The following is a 21,120-nucleotide window of genomic DNA, read 5'->3' as shown; positions in this document are numbered from 1 at the left end:
ATGATAAAACTACACTATGAAGAAATGATGGAGATTTTTTAGAAAAAATTTTTAATGATACGGGAAATTTTCATTGGTATTTTTATATAGAAGGTAACATCAAAAATATTTAGAGTGGTTATCTCTGAGTAGTATAATCATTTTCTTAATTCCTCCATTTTCCTTTCATAATTAAGACAAAAAACAAGTTTTAAAAATGGATTTGCTGGCCAGGAGCAGTGGCTCATGCCTGCAATCCCAGCACTTTGGGAGGCCAAGGCAGGTGGATCACAAGGTCAGGAGATCGAGACCATCCTGGCTAACACAGTGAAACCCTGTCTCTACCAAAAGTATAAAAAATTAGCTGGGCGTGGTGGCGGGCGCCTGTAGTCCCAGCTACTCGGAAGGCTGAGGCAGGAAAATGGCGTGAACCCAGGAGGCAGAGCCTGTAGTGAGCCAAGACTGCGCCACTGCACTCCAGCCTGGGCGACAGAGCGACATTCTGTCTCAAAAAAAAAAAAAAAAAAAAAAAAAAATGGATTTGCTGTACAAGGCTAAAACATGTAGAATGGTACAACTGAGCTACCTGGAAAAGGGGTAACTATAATCTAGAGTGATTTTTTTTCAGAGTGACCCAGGCAAAGTTGTCCTGGGAATGATCTCCCAAGCTAGAAGGAGATCACCAATACTGAAGATACCACTCTGCTGATTTTGTAAATAATCTAATAAGGGCCTGTAAGGATGTTACTGGGGGAAGACGGTGAGAGGTAAGGCTTTATATCATTAACAGAGTAGATATTCAGGCTAAAGTACTTTAAATCTCCCTCAAATCAAACCTTCCTCTTCACATCCCAAGCAACATGTGTGTAAAAAGACAATCTTGTCTTCAGAAAACAATGTTAAACAAGGAGTCAGAAGATGCAGTCTAGTCATAGTTTTAAAAAAATCACAGATCTGTGATTTCTTTGTGATCCAGTTTCTTCATCAATAAAACCAAGACTATCACTAATCCTAGCATAACTTGCAGTCATTTTACAAAGGTGAAATGAGAAATAGTCATATATGCTTTAACATTCTAAAGCTCAGTAATTATAATTACTAGTAAAATGTTAATATTAAATATTAAGTGAGATTTGATTTACAATATATAGATACAATAAACCTTAATATTATTCTATTATTTTGAATATGGTATGCCTATTATGTAGTCTCAATGTTATATTACCAATTATGCAACCATTACATTAACAGAATAACTCATAAAGAAAACAATTGTATTTACTTACATTTCTAGTCCATGCTAAGCGGTCTGTGTTATAACCCATCATGTTCATGAGACAAGTCACAAATAAATTCCACTCTGAGTGATAACTGGGTCCTCCTGGAGCACTGTGGACATTGTACCACTTGACAAGCATCTGAACTGCTATTTCTTTTGGCAGGATAAACTTAATTGCTTGCAAACACGTTTGTACTATTAAAAGCAAAGATTAATTTTAGTATTCTAACTCTGCATGCATTTCTCTTCCCCTTTCAATAACCAAGTTTTTTTTAACTTCTACTATGTAAAGGCCAATTATTATGAAAAGAAAACTGTCATTAAAGAGCCAATGAGATGCAAACATTACCTAACCAATCATCTGAAACTAAAACCACTAAAACCAACTACTGAATTCAACAGGGCTTGAAAGGGATCTGAAGACAGCTTTTTTGTTTTTTTGTTTTTTTTGAGAGGGAGCCTCGCTCTATTGCCCAGGCTGCCAGGCTGGAGTGCTGTGGCACGGTCTTGGCACACTGCAACTTCTGCCTCCTGAGTTCAAGCGATTCTCCTGCCTCAGCCACCAAGTAGCTGGGATTACAGGCGTCTGCCACTGCCCCAGGCTAATTTCTGTATTTTTAGTAGAGACCATGTTTCGCCATGTTGGCCAGGCTGGTCTCAAACTCCTGACCTCATGATCCACCCGCCTTGGCCTCCCAAAGCACTGGGATTACAGGTGTGAGCCACTGTGCCCAGCCAAGGACAGCTTTTCGATCATTAATTTTGAATCAGAAATAAAGTAACCAAATAGCCCAGTTTGCCAGAGACAGTCCTGATTTACATCCATTGCCCAGCAATTACTAACTGCTCCCCTTCACTCTTAAAGATGTTCTAGCTCGGGTGACAAATTAAAAGTCACTATGGGCCAGGCGTGGTGACTCATGCCTGTAATCTAAGCACATTGCGAGGTCGAGGCGGGTGGATCACCCGAGGTCAGGAGTTCAAAACCAGCCTGACCAACATGGTGAAACCCCATTTCTACTAAAAATACAAAAATTAGTTGGGCATTGTGGCGGGCACCTGTAATCCCAGCTACTCGGGAGGCTGAGGCAGGAAAATCGCCTGAACCTGGGAGGCAGAGGTTGCAGTGAGCCAAAATGGCGACACTGCACTCCAGCCTGGATGACTAGAGCGAAACTCTGTCTCAAAAAAAAAAAAAAGTCACTATGAAAAACATACAACTTCTGTTTATACATTTATATAAAATACTGCCTAAATACTTCAGTAAATATATAATATTCAATATATGCATCCATGCATAGCAATGCTTAGCTAGCATTACATGATGTTCTAAATGAGTTAACATGCCTATTAACCAAAGCTTTATAACTTTATTTCTGACGTCGTTCAGTTTCTAAAATGTTTCACATGCTCTCTGCCTTAAAAGGGTTAAGAGTTAATACCACATAATTTACACCATTCTTTTTTTGGTAAGGGGAAACAGGGTCTTCCTCTGTCCCCAGGCTGGAGTGCAGTGGTGCAATCATAGCTCACTGTACCCTCCAACTCCTGGGCTCAAGTCGTCCACCAGCTCAAGCTTCCCCAGTAGCAAGGACACAGGTGCATGCCAGCATGCCTGGCTAATTTTATTTTTCTTTTTGTAGAGACAGAGTCTCACTACGTTGTCCAAGCTGGTCTCAAACTCCTGGCCTCAAGCAATCCCCTCACCTCAGCCTTCCAAAGGGAGGGGATTACAAGCACGAGCCCACCACACCTAGCCTGATACCATTCTCAATGGCTCCACATCAATTATAGCACTACACTGTCATACAATGATCCCCTCAGAGTGGCCAGGGCTACCACTGTGAAGAGACCCAAATCTGCTTTTAGTAGTAAAAAATCCCAAACTGCAATGTTTGTGTACTCGCATATCCTCTCTTCCAGGATTCTTTTTTCCCTTTCCACTGTCATGCCACTGGGCCCACCCTCATCAACATATCCTCTATCCCATCAGTTTGCAATGTGCAAACTCACACAGCACAGGTTGGAAGCAAATAATATTAAAATACCAAATAACCAAGTATGTCATAGCTGAATCCAAAATAAGTGTAAACCCAATGCTGCATGAGTCTGTGAGAACCCTTCGCAGGTAAAGTACATAAACTTATATGCATAAACTACGGGGCTTCTGTTTGGCTATAAAGAGGTAAGATTTTTTGTTTTTATTTATTTAATTTCTTCCATTATTATTTGTTTTTATATATTTTGCTTAGGCTTACAATACTTCTAGGTACCTGGCCTTGTGATTACGAAATATCTTTTAGAAGGCAAGGAATCTCTATATCAACATGGAATACCATTTACCAGCAGTGAAAATTCCTAAAATGAAAAAGTCATTCTAGTCTACAATCTGCCAAAGTCCTGCTTTGGCAGTTAGATTTGAAACCAAGATATGTCATGAACTTCCTTATATCATACAGGCATTCTTTTCTTAACCTACGTTTGTTGGCAAATCCCTTCAATTCTAACATTTTGTTTACTATTCTATGTTCAGAAATATTCTCCTCTAGCATTTTTGAAATTGCATCTCAGGAATAATTCAAGCACAATCCAATATTTATTAAGATAATTCTGATTGTATTTTGACAATAATATTAAGTTTTATTGAATTAAGGCCATTATGTTACTTTCACAATTTATCTGAAAATTGAGATATTTATTTTAAAATTAAAAACATCATTAAGGCCAGGCGCAGTGGCTCACGCTTGTAATCCCAGCACTTTGGGAGGCCGAGGCGGGCGGATCACGAGGTCAGGAGATCGAGACCACGGTGAAACCCCGTCTCTACTAAAAATACAAAAAATTAGCCAGGCGTGGTGGCGGGCGCCTATAGTCCCAGCTACTCGGAGAAGCTGAGACAAGAGAATGGCGTGAACCCGGGAGGCGGAGCTTGCAGTGAGCCTAGATTGCGCCACTGCACTCCAGCCTGGCTCAAAAAAAAAAAAAAAAAAAAAAAAAAAATCATTAATACATTACAGAAAAAAAAAAACATTTAATATGCCAGAATATTTGGTAGTTCCATTTCCAGTTTTTGCAGGGGGAGGTCCACATATATACATATATATACACATATATAATACGTATATATATATATGTATATATATATATATATATTTATATATATTTTTATATTTTTTTTTTTTTGAGAGAGTCCCATCTATCACCTAGATGAGTGCAGTGGACAATTCGGTCATGCAATCGATTCTCCCGCCTCAGACTCCCAAGTAGCTGGGATTACAGAAGTGCGCCACCACACCCGGCTGATTTTTGTATTTTTAGTAGAGAAAGGGTTTCACCATGTTGGCCAGGCGGGTCTCGAACTACCGACCTCAAGCGATCCACCTGCCTCAGTCTCACAAAGTGTTAGGATTACAGGTGTGAGCCACCATGCCCAGCCGGCATGTCCATATATTATTATACTGCACGATATTCCTCAACAGAAGAACCTCAGAGAATTGAACTAGCACGTCCTTCACCTGTACTCCAGCCTTAGAGCACACATAGAGTGGACATCACAAAGCACTCCCTAGCTCTTTAAAGCTCCTCTACAAAGCTAAGAACTTGATCCAGTGGCTTCAAAAATGGCAAAATAATGTTAAAAACCCCAATTATTAATGTAAATCACAATTACTTTATGTATTATAAATGAAACTTCTCAATCGTACCTAACTCAGAGGTGGCAATTTCAGGAATAGTGATCCTAACCATGGAGCCATTACTCAGTTCCTAGATGGAAACAAATGAGAAAGTAAATAAAATCTGTGCGTTCTAAGTCTTTGAATGTCTTAAAAATAGCTGGTACAAGACTTTGCCTATAAAGGCAATAAAATAAATGAAAAACAATTTTCAAACAGAAATGAACACTTCCAAATTTCAGAAACTTTAAATGTAATTATTTGCAAAATGTTTTCCAAAATGCTTGTTTTAATAAAAAGTGTCTAATCTTTATACGGTGAGTCACCATCATCAAAAGGACATTTACTTTTAATGAGAAGACAAAAAATCACATCAATATACAAATCAACTGACTCAACAAGCTTTTGTTTTCACTAAGTTTTTAATAATACAGAAACTGTAGAAAACAAGCAGAATTACTATATAGTAAAAAGTAAAATAGTGCCAAAAAATGACACAACAGATTTTTTTAAATCATGAGAAATGTTTGTTGTCATTTTTCAGACAAAATTCTGTATTCTGTCAAATTTGAAATGCCAGCCCACCTCTTAGAAAGCTACCAAATGTTTATACTTACTAGGGTGACTCTGTTATGGACAGGATCTCTGATAGAATGAATGTAAGTTCCAAGCTGTTGGAAAGTACAATCCTCATTATAGAGAGAATCATGAAGTTTTGAAGAATCCCTCAGTTCTGGAACTGGCGACAACAGAACAACCTGTAAAAAGTCGTAAATACAACACAAATGAATTGTTTTCTGAGAAATTACGGACAAGGAAATTTTTTTTTTTCTTTTGAGACGGAGTCTTGCTCTGTCGCCCAGGCTGGAGTGCAGTGGCGCAATCTCGGCTCACTGCAAGCTCCACCTCCCAGGTTCACGCCATTCTCCTGCCTCAGCCTCTCCGAGTAGCTGGGACTACAGGCGCCCGCCACCACGCCCGGCTAACTTTTTGTATTTTTAGTAGAAACGGGGTTTCACCATGGTCTCGATCTCCTGACCTCGTGATCCACCAGCCTCGGCCTCCCGAAGTGCTGGGATTACAAGCGTGAGCCACCGCGCCCGGCTGGACAAGGAAATTTAACTATTTCTTTTTTGCATATGGTCTAACAAACAATAATATGTAATGATTCAAAACCATTCTGCTCCAAGCCAAGCATAATGGTGCACACCTGTATAGTCCCAGCTACTCAGAAGACTGAGACAGGAGAATCACTTAAGCCTAGGAATTTGAGGCTGTAGTGAGCCTGTGAATAGTCACTGCCCTCCAGCCTGGATGACACGACAAGACCCAGGCTCTTTAAAACATTTTGTTCCAGATACAATGAAGTACCAGCAAACCAAGGTCCTCACAGAAAACAACTAGAAAAGGTAGGTAAAAGGAAAACATCTGATTGGTGGCTGTGGAAAAGCTGTGGAAGCAACCTGGACTTGAGGGACCAAGATCTAGGAGAGAAGGCAACTGCAGGGAAGGGGGCCAACGTTCTTGGAGAACCTTGCTTTTTCTGCTCTGGCCATCTGCAAATTTTGGTGGTAACAGGAACATACGGAAAGGCTGACAATATGCAAGGAAAGTCATAGCTGAGAGGGAGAGAAGCCAGCAGCACTGTTAGCAACCTTACAGGGCTAAAGACTAAACTGTGGGCCGGGGCACACGGTGGTTCATGCCTATAATCCCAGCACTTTGGGAGGCTGAGGTGGGCGGATCACTTGAGCTCAAGAGTTCAAGACCAGCCTGGCCAACATGGTGAAACCCCATCTCTACTAAAAATACAAAAATTAGCCAGGTGTGGTGGTGGGCGCCTGTAGTCCCAGCTATTTGGGAGGCTGAGGCAGAAGAATCGCTTGAACCCAGGAGGTGGAGGTTGCAGTATGGTGAGACTGCCCCACTGTACTCCAGCCTGGATGACAGGGCAAGACTCCATCTCAAAAGAAACAAAAAACAAAAACAAACAAACAAACAAACAAAAAACAAGACTAAACTGTGATTTGAGGCAGCTGAGGAACTAAGAGCCCAGGAAGAAAGGACACTAATGAAAAAGCCCGCCGGGCACGGTGGCTCACGCCTGTAATCCCAGCACTTTGGGAGACCGAGGCGGGCGGATCACGAGGTCAGGAGATCGAGACCATCCTGGCTAACACGGTGAAACCCTGTCTCTACTAAAAATACAAAAAATTAGCCGGACGTGTTGGCGGGCGCCTGTAGTCCCAGCTACTCGGTAGGCTGAGGCAGGAGAATGGCGTGAACCCGGGAGGCGGAGCTTGCAGTGAGCTGAGGTCGCGCCATTGCACTCCAGCCTGGGGGACAGAGCAAGACACCATCTCAAAAAAAAAAAAAACAACAACAAGAAAAAGCCACAAATGAGACCAGTATTTAGTGGTATTTCCCCTATAGGCAATTATTTATTCAAAAAATACAGGAAAAAATACAGGAACAGCATTTATTTGCTTAACTGCAGATATACAAACAAAAAATTTAAATGATGCTTCCAATCTTAATCTCCAGTCATGACCACTGATTATTTTGTGATTCCTTTAATTCAATTTATATATCTCTAAGTGAATATCTTGTCAACACCGACAATCAAGACTAAGATGTATTTATTCTATTCCAGATTCTACTCTAAAAGTCACCAGGAAAAATTCAGCTCCACTGGTCCTGGCTCTAAGTCTACTAGCAAAATCTTCTAGAGAAGTGGAAAAGCCATCAGCCAATGTGTTAGACTATCATTTCCATGACCTTACACCTATCAAAATGGCACTATTACCAGGCTTATAGAATTCTAAAAAAGTTGGAAACCATTTTCCATTATAAAAGAAATTCTTCCAAATCACACAAAACACTCTGACACTTCTCCAGTTCCCCCTTTGAATGTTCTGCAAATGTGCTGGTTTGAAGGAAAAAAAATTCAATGTTGCACATGTTTAAAAATATAATGAAGACATACACATTATCAAATACAACTGATAGCACTAACCTTCCCTTTGAACCGTCCCTAAACATCCACACTCACATGTCCTTTAAATACAAACCACTTTTCTCCAGGCTTCCTAACTTGGTAAATCCAGGTACCTTCCCAAGTCGTTTAGAGAATTCGGAGCCTCGTTCCACATCACCTTTCGCCAGCCCAGCAGCACAAAACCAATCAGCTGACAAACTCATTTCCACCTCTCAAGGCCTCTCATATTAATCCCTCCTTTCCACACATATACTGCCCTAGCTCAGACCCTCTTCATACTTCTTAAACTGACACAGACAACCTCACTTGGAGGCTAACTGGTCTCCTTATCTTTAATCCCAAAATACACCTATTTACAACACAGATCCAAAACCTCGTAACTCCTTTCTCAAAATTCTGTAATGCCCTGTCAATTGCATTCAGAATAAAACCACCTTTTCATCCTTTCTCCCTTTAAGAGCACATTAGTAAGAGTGTAAATCCCAGTTCTACCACTTATTAGGTTTATTTCATTTGTAACCTCTATCTCATTCGTAAAAAAAAGAATCATAGTACTATCTTCTCAATAAAGCTGTTCTAAGGAAATAATTAATACTAATAAAGCACTGAGAACAATGCCTAGCACATAGAAAACGCTCAAAAAAGGTTATTATTGTTATCCAAACCCTATCCTGCCTCACCCTACAGACTACTTGTACTTTTGTAAGTATTTATTCTACAGATTTATTGAGTCCTTATGACTAGGAGATGAAGATACAAATATCCATTAAAAAATGTTCCACATTATCTGGCCTTCCTGCCTGTGCCTATGTGGTTCCTCCTTGCCCTGAATGCTCCTGTCTACCTACAGATATCCTATTCTACTCATCCCCAAGGTCCAAACGAAAACTGACATGTCTCTCAGAGATGAGGCTTTGATTTTGCCATGTCCTCTCATTGGATGTTATCTTCCCATCAGTCAATCAACGATGGTACTCTCTTTTCCACATTACTAAGTCATGAGTCTTTCTTAAATTCTAATTTCTTATGCAGACAGTACATCACCTCCACACAATTGTGAGATCCCTAGATGGAAAATGTATCGTTTCCATCTCTCCAGTACCTTCAAAAAGTATCACACATCACAAGGGAGGTCAATGTACGTTAACTGAATCACTTCTGTTTGAAAACATTTATTCTGCAAGTAGAAACTAAAATTAAGTTAACCATGGAAAGAACTAATATTTAACCAAACTTCTTTAAAAAATGTTAACTTTTTGGCAACACCTAGTCCTTTTCTTACCTCATCCAATGATCCAAGGAGTTTACTAAGAGGCTTTGGAGTACTAACACCATCAAGTGGAGTACTGGGCCGAGGCATTGTGTTGGACATCGTCAGAGAAGGAGCTGGCAGTCCAGGAATAAAAACCTTTCCCACCTTTAAGCAATAAAAACATGGAAAAAAAATATTGCCTTTAATGCATCATATCCTTAAATAAAATGTTAAGGAACATAAACATATTTCTTTTGATATTTTTAAGTTTATGCTCACCAAACACAGCAAAGAAACAATTCAAATGTCAATAATCTATCCAATTCCACTATCCAACTGCAAATATGTTGGTATAATTTCTTTTTTTTTTTTTTTGAGATAAGATCTCACTCTTTCACCATGGCTGGAGTACAGTGGCATGATCTCAGCTCACTGCAGCCTCAACCTCCCAGGCTCAAGTGATCCTCCCACTTCAGCCTCCTGAGTAGCTGGAACTACAGGCACATGCCACTATGCCTGGTTAATTTTGTATTTTTTGGTAGAGACAGGGTTTCACCATGTTATCCAGGCTGGTCTTGATCTTCTGGGCTGAAGCCATCTGCCCACCTAGGCCTCTCATACCTTGGTATAATTTCTCTTGGTTGGATTCCTTCTCTTCATTACTGAAGACTTTTTTTGCAGGCAAGGAGAACAATGTTAATATAGTCAACACATTATATAAAAATCTGCACACTATGTACTCCTCTACCTTATTGGTTGTAAACAGTAAGAAAGCGGCCGGGCGCGGTGGCTCACGCCTGTAATCCTAACACTTTGGGAGGCCGAGGCAGGCGGATCACAAGGTCAGGAGTTCAAGACCATCCTGCCTAACACAGTGAAACCCCATCTCTACTAAAAATTAAAAAAAAAAAAATTAGCCAGGCGTGGTGGCGGGCGCCTGTAGTCCCAGCTACTCTGAGGCTGAGGCAGGAGAATGGTGTGAACCCGGGAAGCAGAGCTTGCAGTGAGCCGAGATCGCGCCACTGCACTCCAGCCTGGGCAACAAGAACGAAACTGTCTCAAAAAAAAAAAAAAAAAAAAGAATGAGTTGACAATCTGTGCTAACCACTCCTTATTTTGGCTATCTGTAGGGTACTTAGCAAAAACAGAAATTCACATCTGTACAGGCTGAAAACTTGATAAGACTAAAAAGGAGATGCTCAGAACTAAAATGAGATCTTAACAATGTACATATTCATGTTAACACACTACTCAAAAGCTAACAAAATAACAGAAGTTGCCCGAATAAAATCCTTAGGCTTAAAAAACAAAAATAACAGTGAGAACTAATTATGCATAATTTTTTAAAAGATATCTCAAACCCCTAATTTATGAAAAGAGGGGGCCGGGCGCGGTGGCTCACGCCTGTAATCCCAGCACTTTGGGAGGCCGAGGCGGGCGGATCACGAGGTCAGGAGATCGAGACCACAGTGAAACCCCGTCTCTACTAAAAATATAAAAAATTAGCCAGGCGCGGTGGCGGGCGCCTGTAGTCCCAGCTACTCGGAGAAGCTGAGGCAGGAGAATGGCGTGAACCCGGGAGACAGAGCTTGCAGTGAGCCGAGATCGCGCCACTGCACTCCAGCCTGGGTGACAGAGCAAGACTCCGTCTCAAAAAAAAAAAAAAAAAAAAGAAAAGAGGGAATAAGCACATACCATGCTATTCCCTCATTAATCGCCAAAAAGAAAAAAAACTGAATAAAATTTACAATGCAACTAACAGAAGATTCTGAAAAAAGTGAAGAAAAGAAGACAAACTGGCTAGTAACCTGAGACCCAGGAATGACCTAATGATGAATTCTAGGTTTCTGGTTTTGTTGACTCCTTACATAACCAGGCCTCAGGCTTTCAAAGTGCCTACAACACAGACATGCCAATGTTCACAGACAAAACACGCCCTAAGAAAATCTTACTCTTTCCAGCCAAAGTGTTGGGAAAAGAATGACCCACCAGGACAGAAACTTTTCACTATATCTGCCCTACTCTTTGCAAACACCAAGATAAAAGTCATGGCCGTCCCTTCCTCCTCATCAGGAGGCACAGTGAAAATTTTCAATGTCCCTCGTCTATTTGAGGAAGTCCCCTTCTATTTCTAGATGCTGAGGATTTTTTTTAATCACGGATATTTGATTTCATCAAATGATTTCTCTGCATCTATTTAGATCCTTGGTCAGCAAACTATGTTCCATGACCAAATCTGGTTTGTATCCTATTTTTGTACAGTCTGTGAGCTAAGAATAGGTTTTACGTACTTAAAAGGTTAAGGAAAAAAAAAAACAGAAGACAAATATGTAACAGAGACTGCATGTGGCCCATAGAGGCTAAGATACTTGTCTGAACTCCTACATAAAAATTTGCCAGGCTGGGTGTGGTGGCTCATGTCTGTAATATCCCAGCACTTTGGGAGGCTGAGGTGGGAGGATCGCTTGAGGCAGGAGGTCATGGGTGCAGTGAGCTGTGATCCCACCACTGCACTCCAGCCTGAGTAACAGAGCGAGACACTGTAACAAAAAAAAAAGAAGAGAAAAGAAATTGCCAAGGATGGAGATGACATGCACAACATTATCAACCAAATGGAATGAACTGACATTTATAAAATACTCAAGGGTGCCTTCTTGGTGATTTGGCCCTTTAAAGTCTCTCTTTGTTCCTGGTCATTTTTTTTTCCCCACTTTATAGCAACTCCAGCTATCTTTTGATTACTGTTTGCATAATATATCTTTTTTCCATCCTTTAACTTACCTATGTCATTATATCTGAAGAACGCTTCTTATAACCAACATATATAGTTGGGCTGTATTTTCTAATCTCTTCTGCTAGTCTCTGTTATTTGTGTTAGACCATTGTATTTAATTAGTGGCCTAGTGGGATTTAAATCTGCCATTTAATATTTGTTTTCTGTATGTTCCCACTTTCTTTGCTCATCCAGAAGAAGCAACTCTTCAAGTTTGATCGTAAGATTTTGGCAATTCTGTTCAAGTTTGGCAATTCTGTTCAGGTTTAATCATAAGATCTTGGCAATTTAGTCACATCTTCAGGCTCTACTTCTAATTCTAATTCTCTTGCTATTTCCACCACATCTGCAGTGACTTCCTCCACTGAAGTTTTGAGCCCCTCAAAGTCACCCATGAGGGCTGGAATCAACTTCTTCCAAATTTCTGTTTATGTTGATATTTTGTCCTCCTCCCATGAATCATGAATATTCTTAATGGCATCTAGAAAGGCGAATCCTTTCCAGAAGGTTTTTGGTTTTTTCCTCTGTCACCCAGGCTGGAGTGCAGTGGCGCAATCTCGGCTCACTGCAAGCTCCGCCTCCCGGGTTCACGCCAGTCTCCTGCCTCAGCCTCGCGAGTAGCTGGAACTACAGGCGCCCGCCACCACACCCGGCTAATTTTTTGTACTTTTAGTAGAGACAGGGTTTCACTGTATTAGCCAGGATGGTCTCGATCTTCTGACCTCGTGACCCACCTGCCTCGGCCTCCCAAAGTGCTAGGATTACAGGCGTGAGCCGCCGTGCCTGGCCCAGAAGGTTTTCAATGGACTTTGCCAGATCTCTTGGAGGAATCACTATCTATGGTAGCTCTAGTTAAGTAATGTATTTCATAGTAAGACTTGAAAGCCAAAATTACTCCTTCACGGGCTGCAGAACAGATGTGTCAGCAGGCATGAAAACAACATTCATCTCCTGTACATCTCCCTCAGAGCTCTTAGATGACCAGGTGCACTGTCAATGAGCAGTAATATTTTGAAAGGAATCTTTTCTCTGAGCAATACGTCTCAACAGTGGGCTTAACATATTCAGTAAACCATGCTATAAACAGGTGTGCTGCCATCCAGTCTTTGTTGCTCCATTTATAGAGCCCAGGCAGAGCAGACTTGGCATAATTCTTAAGGGCCCTAAGATTTTTGGAATGGTAAATGAGCACTGGCTTCAACTTTAAGTCACCAGCTGCATTAGCCCCTAACTTGATGGTCAGACTGTCCTTTGAAGCCAGGCACTAACTTCTCCTCTCAGGTTATGAAAGTCTTAGATGGCATCTTCTTCCAACAGAAAGCTGTTTCATCCATACTGAAAATCTGTTTAGTGTAGCCACCTGCATCAATTATCTTAGCAGCTTCTACATCAGCACATGCTGCTTCACCTTGTACTTTTGTGTTATGGGGAGGGCTTTTTTCCTTAAACCTCAAGAATCAACCTCTGTTAGCTTACAACTTTTCGTCTGCAGCTTCACCTTTCTCGGCCGTCACAGAATTGAAGAGTTAGGGCCTTGTTGTGGATTCGACTTCAGCATAAGGGAATGTTATGGCTTATTTGATCTTCTGTCCAGATACTAAAACTTTCTTCATATCAGCAATAAGGCTGTTTCGCTTTATCAGTTGCCATGTTCACTGAAATAGCACTTTTAATTTCCTTCGAGAGCTTTTCCTTTGCATGCACAATTTGGCTCTTGTGCACAAGTGGTCTGGCTCTCAACCTATCTCAGCTTTCAACAAGCCTTCCTCACTAAGCTTAATCATTTCTAGTTTTTGATTTAAAGTGAGAAACTTGTGATTCTTCCCTTCATCTGAAAACTTAGAGGCCATTAGAGGGTTACTAATTGGTCTAATTTCAATATTGTTTTGTCTCAGGATATAGTGAGGCAGGAGGAGAGAGAGAGACAGGAAAGGGGTCAAATGATCAGGCAGACCACACAAAACATTTATCAATTAAGTTCCTCATCTTATATGGGTACAGTTCGTGGTGCCCCAAAAGAATTCCAACAGTAACATCAAAGACCACTGATCACAGGTCACCATAACAGATAAAACTAATAACAAAAAGGTTTGAAATATTCCAAGAATTATCAATATATGAAACAGTGACACAAAATGAGCACATGCTGCTGGGAAAATGGCACCAACAGACTTGCTCAACACGAAGTTGCCACAAACTTTCAATCTGTAAAAAAAAAAAAAAATGCAGTATCTGTGAAGTACAATAAAGCAAGGCACAAAACGAGGTATGATGGAATACTACTAAATATATACATAACACTGAATGAGTAAACAACACTATGCATCAACACAGACAAATCTAAAACAAATATAATGTTGAGCAAAATAAGTACATCAGAGACAAGTACATGGTATCTTTTTTTATATAAAAATTCAAAAACAAGGAAAACTAAATAATGCATTCTTTAGTGATACATACATAACTGTAAAAACTAGTAATACAAACAACTGATTTATCACAAAATCAGGATTCTGTCTATCTCAAGGGCAGGGGAAGATAGGATGCAATCAGAAAAGGACATAATAAAAATAAGGAAGGATACTGGCAATATTCTATTTCTTAACCAGAGTACTGGGTATATGAATATTCACTTCATTATTATTATTCAAATTGTATAATTTAAATTTGTAAAATGTATACTCTCTGTACATTTCACAAATGTTAAAAAAAATACAGCTAACAGCCGGGTGCGGTGGCTCACGCCTGTAATCCCAGCACTTTGGGAGGCCGAGGCGGGTGGATCACGAGGTCGGGAGATCGAGACCACCCTGGCTAACACGGTGAAACCCCGTCTCTACTAAAAATACAAAAAATTAGCCAGGCGTGGTGGCAGGCGCCTGTAGTCCCAGCTACTCGGGAGGCTGAGGCAGGAGAATAGTGTGAACCCGGGAGGCAGAGCTTGCAGTGAGCCGAGATCGCACCACTGCACTCCATCCTGGGCAACAGAGCGAGACTCTGTCTCAAAAAAAAAAAAAAAAATACAGCTAACATATACCACATTTAATATAGTGAAACTTTACCAAAACTTTAGTACTTACCAAAGGTACCCATGCTTCAATTTCAAAACTAGTTTAACTTTAAAAAAAAAAAAAAAAATCTACCTATACTCACTGAAGGTTTCCCATCTGTGACAGGTTCAGAGTACCAATGCATTTAATAGCAGTGAGCCATAGCCCTCCAAATTAGGACCCACCTAAATGGGAAGCTTCACTGAGAATTAGTAACAAAATTCTTCTGCCAAATTGTGCAGACAGGAACATAACAAATTTAAGGTATCAATCTAAAGTAACATTACAAATATTCACGCAGGCAGCCTGAAGTCCTACTAAATGCATGAAGTGCTACTTATTGCTTACCCGAACCACTCCTGTGTATAGCACCAGGTTTCCACTGCCTTCCAAGACCAGCATGGTGTCTATTTTCTAAAAAAAAAAAAAAAAAAAAAAAGACAAAAAATGTATTTCCCAATCTGAGCAAATTAACAGATTTTTTGACTGAACAATCTGATGAAATTGTCAACTTCTCAAATGTGCCTACATTACCTCCACTGGTGCTGCATCCTTTGCTGGTATGTTGGTCACTGAACCAAAGATGAGCTGGGTTTTATCATTACTCTCTTGAAACTTTACACAGCTAAATAATAAAATAAAAAAGAAACTTGATACAAGCAACAACCTGTATGGGTATTAAAAGTATTATGCTGAACAGAAAAAGACAATCTCAAGTTTACATACTGTATGAGCCCATTTATATAACATTCACAAATACCAAATTATCAAGATGGAGAATCAGTGGTTGCCAGGATCAGTGGGTAATGGTGTCTGTGACTATAAAGAGTTAACATAAGAGAGATAAAGATGTTTTGTATCTTGATTGTGGTGGTATTTACACACATCTACACAAGTGAAAAAACTGCATAGAACCATACATACACATAAATGAGTACATGTCAAATTGATGAAATTTGAAATAAAGTGTGTAGATCATCTATTTCCCGGTTATGATAATGTATTATGGTTATATAAGAGGTTATCTATGAGGGAAAAAGAATGCAAGGTACACAGGACTTGTTTACTATTTTGTAACTTCCTGTGATCTATCGTATTTCAAAATATGAAGGTAAATAAATGGGCAAAAGATCTGAATAGATATTTTACCTAAGAAGAGAAATGAATGGCTAATAACTTCATGAGATGATCAACATCAGAATGCATTAGAGAAAAGCAAATTAAAGCCATTTCACAACCACTAGAAAATAGCTACAATCAAAGAGTGATGATATCCAATCCTGTCAAAGATAAAGAGACATTAACCTTCATATTTTGCTGGTGGGAATATAAAATGATACAGGCTATTTGGAAAACAGTTTGGTGATTTCTTAAAAAGTTAAACATGAATTTATCATTCAACCCAATGACCCAACTCTAGATATTTACTCAAGAAAAATAAAATCACATATGTCCACATTTTTGCTCAAGACCTTTGTTCAAATGTTCATACTGTCATAATTCTCAGTAGTCAAGAGGTGGAAATAAACCAAAAGTCCATCAGCTGATGAACAGATAAATAAAACATGGTGGTAGATCTATACAATGGATATTACATAGCAATAGGTATGAAATAATGATACATGTTACAAAATGGTGGATCCTAAAAACATCACGCTAAGTGAAAGCTAAACACAAAAAGCTACACTGTGTGTACATACATTATATATATATAAATGTCCAGAAAAACTAATCTGTGAAGGCAGAAGCCTAGCATGGTTGCCTAAGGCTGGAAATGGGAACAAGACTGACTATAAACAAGCACAAGGAAATCTTTTTGTGGTGATATAAATCTTGTAAAATTGGGTCGTGGTGATGGTTGTATAACACTGTAATTTACTAAAAATCATTTAATTGTACAGTTAAAACATGTTAGTTTTATGACATGTAAATTACTACTAAATAAAACTACTTAAGCCAAAAAAAAAAGGTAAGAAAAGAAAAAGAAAAAGCAGTGCTGAGTTATTTATATAGAAACAATGGGAAATACATACACCTACCGTAACTGGAGCTGGGACTCTACTAAAAAGCACAGGAACTTTTGCCCACATAGGTCAGATGTAATAAACACTTTTGAGGCTTGTGAATTTTTCTCTCTATAATAGATACATTAATAAAGTAACTGTCAGCACTGGTCCAAGAATCTACACAGTAACTATTAAAAGTCTTTGAGGCCGGGCGCGGTGGCTCACACCTGTAATCCCAACACTTTGGGAGGCCGAGGTGGGCAGATCACGAGGTCAGGAGATCCAGACTATCCTGGCTAACACGGTGAAATCCCGTCTCTACTAAAAATACAAAATAAATTAGCCAGGCATGGTGGCGGGCGCCTGTGGTCGCAGATACTCTGGAGGCTGAGGCGGGAGAATGGCATGAACCCAGGAGGTGGGGCTTGCAGTAAGCCAAGATCGCGCCACTGCACTCCAGCCTGGGCGACAGAGCCAGACTCCATCTCAAAAAGAAAAAAAAAAAGTCTTTGAAAATATTCTGCAAGAAATCTAAAAACTACTTAGGTCAAGCAATAATCTCAAAGATACAAACATTTCTAAGAATTAAACTTCATGATCTCGAAGATCCTTTCAGTTCTTTGATTATGAGCTCATTACACAGCTTTGTTGGGGAAAGCTACGATAAATTTAACAATTACTGATGAACTTTTAAATTACATACTTCGTAAGCTCCCTACTTGTAAAGTAATGCAAACTAAGCCACCTACTTGTAAAGCAATGCGTGCAAACTTGAATTCCTATCCCGCAAAGGGCCAGATCTTTCATAATGCTATTTCTCCTATCTACCCTCTCTCCTTCTCAGATTAAGCATCATTCACATCTCTTTTTGAAATCATATCTCTAATTCCCAAACCCTTCCTTCTAAAGTGCTATAGAAGGCCGGGTGTGGTGGCTCACGCCTGTAATCCCAGCACTTTGGGAGGCCTAGGCGGGCAGATCACCTGAGGTCAGGAGTTCAAGACCAGCCTGACCAACATGGAGAAACCCCGTCTCTACTAAAAATACAAAATTAGCCAGTAATCCTGTAATCCCAGCTACTCGGGAGGCTGAGGCAGGAGAATCGATTGAATCTGGGAGGCGGAGGTTGCGGTGAGCTGAGATCGCGCCATTGCACTCCAGCCCGGGCAACAAGAGCAAAACTCTATCTCAAAAAATAAATAAATAAATAAATAAATAAAGTGCTACAGAAGACCCATAAATCTAAAAAATAAGAATCTACAATATATTCAACTTACAAATAAGTTATTTAAAGAAAAATGATTTATAATTATAGGATACTTTTATTTGATATATGAGAAACAAACCAGAGAGACTACTTCAACATTGTATCCACATCTTTACTTTCTTCAGACTACCTATCCCCCATTCCATTCTCTCTAAGAGTATGCATTTGCCTTCTATTTCAGATAAAACAAGGCTCTAAGGCTTGAGCTCAAACTCCTGCCTTACGTATCTGATCAACCTTCACTTCTTTATCCCAAGGCTAATCTCACCACTTGTGCACCTTTCTGGTTACTTGTTCCATCAATCATTTCCTCTCCTCTGTATTTTCAATACTTTCCCTTGAGTATAGTCCATACAGCCTACTATTTCACATTAAAAGTCTTAAAATATAAAATGGACTCAACATTAGAGTATATAAAAGACCTTCTCAATTTGACTGGATATAAAACTTGCATTGTGGTTAGGTAAGAAAATATTGGGGGCCAGGCACAGTAGCTCACATCTGTAATCCCATTACTTTGGGAGGCAGAGGCAAGCAGGTTGCTTGAGCCCAGGAGTTTGAGACCAGCCTGGGCATCACGGCAAAATCCTTTCTCTACAAAAATTACAAAAAATTAGTCAGGCGTGGTGGTGTGTGCCTATAGTCCCAGCTACCTGGGAGGCTGAGGTTGGGGAATCATCTGAGCCCAGAAGGCCAAGGCTGCAGTGAGCTGTGATTGAGTCACTCACTGTACTCCAACCTGGGTGACAGAATGAGACCCTGTCTCAAAAAAAAAGAAAAAGAAAACATTGGGGCAAGATGTCATGAAAACTAATTTTATTATAGTTCAGCAAAAACAAAACTCCCTTGACCGAGACTCCCTCTAATTTTGTATCTTCATTCCTATTCAAAGGCAAACTCCTTAAAAGAGTCTGTATGCCTATGTTCATTTCCTCAGTCCCCATTTACTTTTTCTACCCCACTTTCCCCCGCCACCCTCCCAGCTTAAAATGCTCTGGCCAAGGTCACCAAGGAACCCACTGCCACCCAAGCATCTCCTCTCTGGGTTCAACTCTCAGGGCCACACTTCACCAGTACCTGGCAATACTGGCATCTCTGTATTCTTGAATTGTTCTTTTTTGTATTCTGTATTTCCTGCTGCTTCTCCCATCTGACCTCTTTTGCTTTGTCTCTCTGCGCCAGCTTTGTCTCTTTCCATTCCCCAAATCTTAAGTTTCCAGGACTTCAGTTCCTAGCCCTCTTCTAATTCTACACCACTGGATTTTAACAATCTGGAGGCCACAAATCCCTTTGAGAATCTAAGGAATGTTAAAACCCTCTCCTTGGGAAAAGGCCTATATGCTACATGTACACACAATTATTGAATACAATAATTCTTCAATTTTAATCCAATTCTCTTACCTCAATCACCATTTATAAGCTGACAATTCCACATTTATTGTTCTGCTCTTTCCCAAACTTCCGACACACTTATAAAGTGCCTTCTTACCGCTATCATCAAACAGACCAGAGGCCTAAAGGGCAATCAGTAATCTCTCAAGCCTCCTCTTTTTTTTTTTCAGACAGTCTCACTCTGTTGCCCAAGCTGGAGTGCAGTGGTGTGCTCTTGGCTCACTGCAATCTCCAACTCCCAGGTTCAAATGATTCTCTCACCTCAGCCTCCAGAGTAGCTGGGAATACAGATGCACGCCATCATGCCTGGCTAATTTTTGTATTTGTAGTAGACATAGGGTTTCACCATGTTGGGCAGGTTGGTCTTGAACTCCTGAGCTCAAGTGATCCATCTGCCTCAGCCTCCCAAAGTGAGTGATTACAGGTGTGAGCCACTGCGCCTAGGAAGCCTCCTCTTCATTAGCCTTTTCCCTCCCCTCTGCAAAAACCAGAGTGAGAGTACTTATAATTCCCTAAATACACCACGCACTCACCAGAACTTTTGTTGGGATCCCAGCTGCCATCTGTGGTCTTTATCAATTTACCTGCCTAGCAAATACCTATTCATCTTTCAAAGCCCTACCAGCAAAAGTAGTCCCTCCTGTGTCACCATCCTTCAGCTATCTGCCTCTTTTGAGGACAGGGACAGTGAGTTATTAGATTGCTAACTAGCACACACATTGGCATATAAATTAACATGTGAATTATTAAAGAGAATATAAAAGAAGGTCACCCAGAACAGAGATCTAAGCTATGTTTCCCAAAAAGTAAAGCTGGCACTCAACTAACATGAACATAAAACTTAGGAAACATGCTAAAAACCCACATTTCCTCATTGATAGAAATTAACTGTTTCTCCCTAGAACAAAAAACACCTGAAAAATGAGAATTATTACTATAAAGGAAGAAATATCAGATGACAAAATAATATCTTTATGATGACTTTTTTCTTTTTTTTTTTGAGATAGTCTCACTCCGTCACCCAGGCTGGAGTGCTGTGGCACGATCTCAGCTCACTGCAAGCTCAGCCTCCTGGGCTCAAGCAATTCTGCCTCAGCCACCTGAGTAGCTGGGATTACAAGTATGCACCACCACACCCAGTTAATTTTTGTATTTTTAGTAGAGACAGGGTTTCACAATGTTGGCCAGGCTGGTCTCGAACTCCTAGGCTCAAGTGATCTACCAACTTCAGCCTCCCAAAGTGCTGGGATTACAGGCATGAACCACCACGCCCAGCCTATGATCACTTTAATATCATTAATATCCTCTACTGAAACTGAGGTGGCCTTAATACATATCTTTATATATTTTTACATATATTAATAACTGATCACATTAAAAGGAAACTTTAAACAAAATGTAATATATTTCCCAAGACTTTCAGCAACATTTTTCTTTGAATATAATAATA

General features: G+C 40.1%; 1 protein-coding gene across 7 annotated transcripts in view; it reads right to left on the bottom strand.

Moving 5' to 3' along the window:
- ANAPC1 (anaphase promoting complex subunit 1) overlaps nt 1-21,120 on the bottom strand; it is a 120,546-nt gene that overhangs the window by 76,915 nt on the left and 22,511 nt on the right. For all 7 annotated transcript variants that reach the window (XR_009209931.1, XM_032176513.2, XM_032176512.2 and 4 more), the window contains exons 11-17: nt 17,045-17,140; nt 15,540-15,630; nt 15,354-15,419; nt 9,213-9,347; nt 5,550-5,690; nt 4,963-5,023; nt 1,266-1,453 (exon numbers count right to left, since the gene is read on the bottom strand). Coding sequence is in view for 6 of the 7 variants with exons in the window: in XM_032176513.2 (XP_032032404.1) it covers nt 1,266-1,453; nt 4,963-5,023; nt 5,550-5,690; nt 9,213-9,347; nt 15,354-15,419; nt 15,540-15,630; nt 17,045-17,140 (778 nt within the window). In the remaining variant the exon portion in view is untranslated. The remainder of the gene's footprint in view (nt 1-1,265; nt 1,454-4,962; nt 5,024-5,549; nt 5,691-9,212; nt 9,348-15,353; nt 15,420-15,539; nt 15,631-17,044; nt 17,141-21,120) is intronic.

The sequence above is a fragment of the Hylobates moloch genome, unplaced genomic scaffold, assembly GCF_009828535.3.
Source record: "Hylobates moloch isolate HMO894 unplaced genomic scaffold, HMol_V3 SCAFFOLD_15, whole genome shotgun sequence".
In the NCBI taxonomy this organism is placed as follows: domain Eukaryota; kingdom Metazoa; phylum Chordata; class Mammalia; order Primates; family Hylobatidae; genus Hylobates; species Hylobates moloch.
This window is presented reverse-complemented; position numbering and strand designations above follow the sequence as displayed.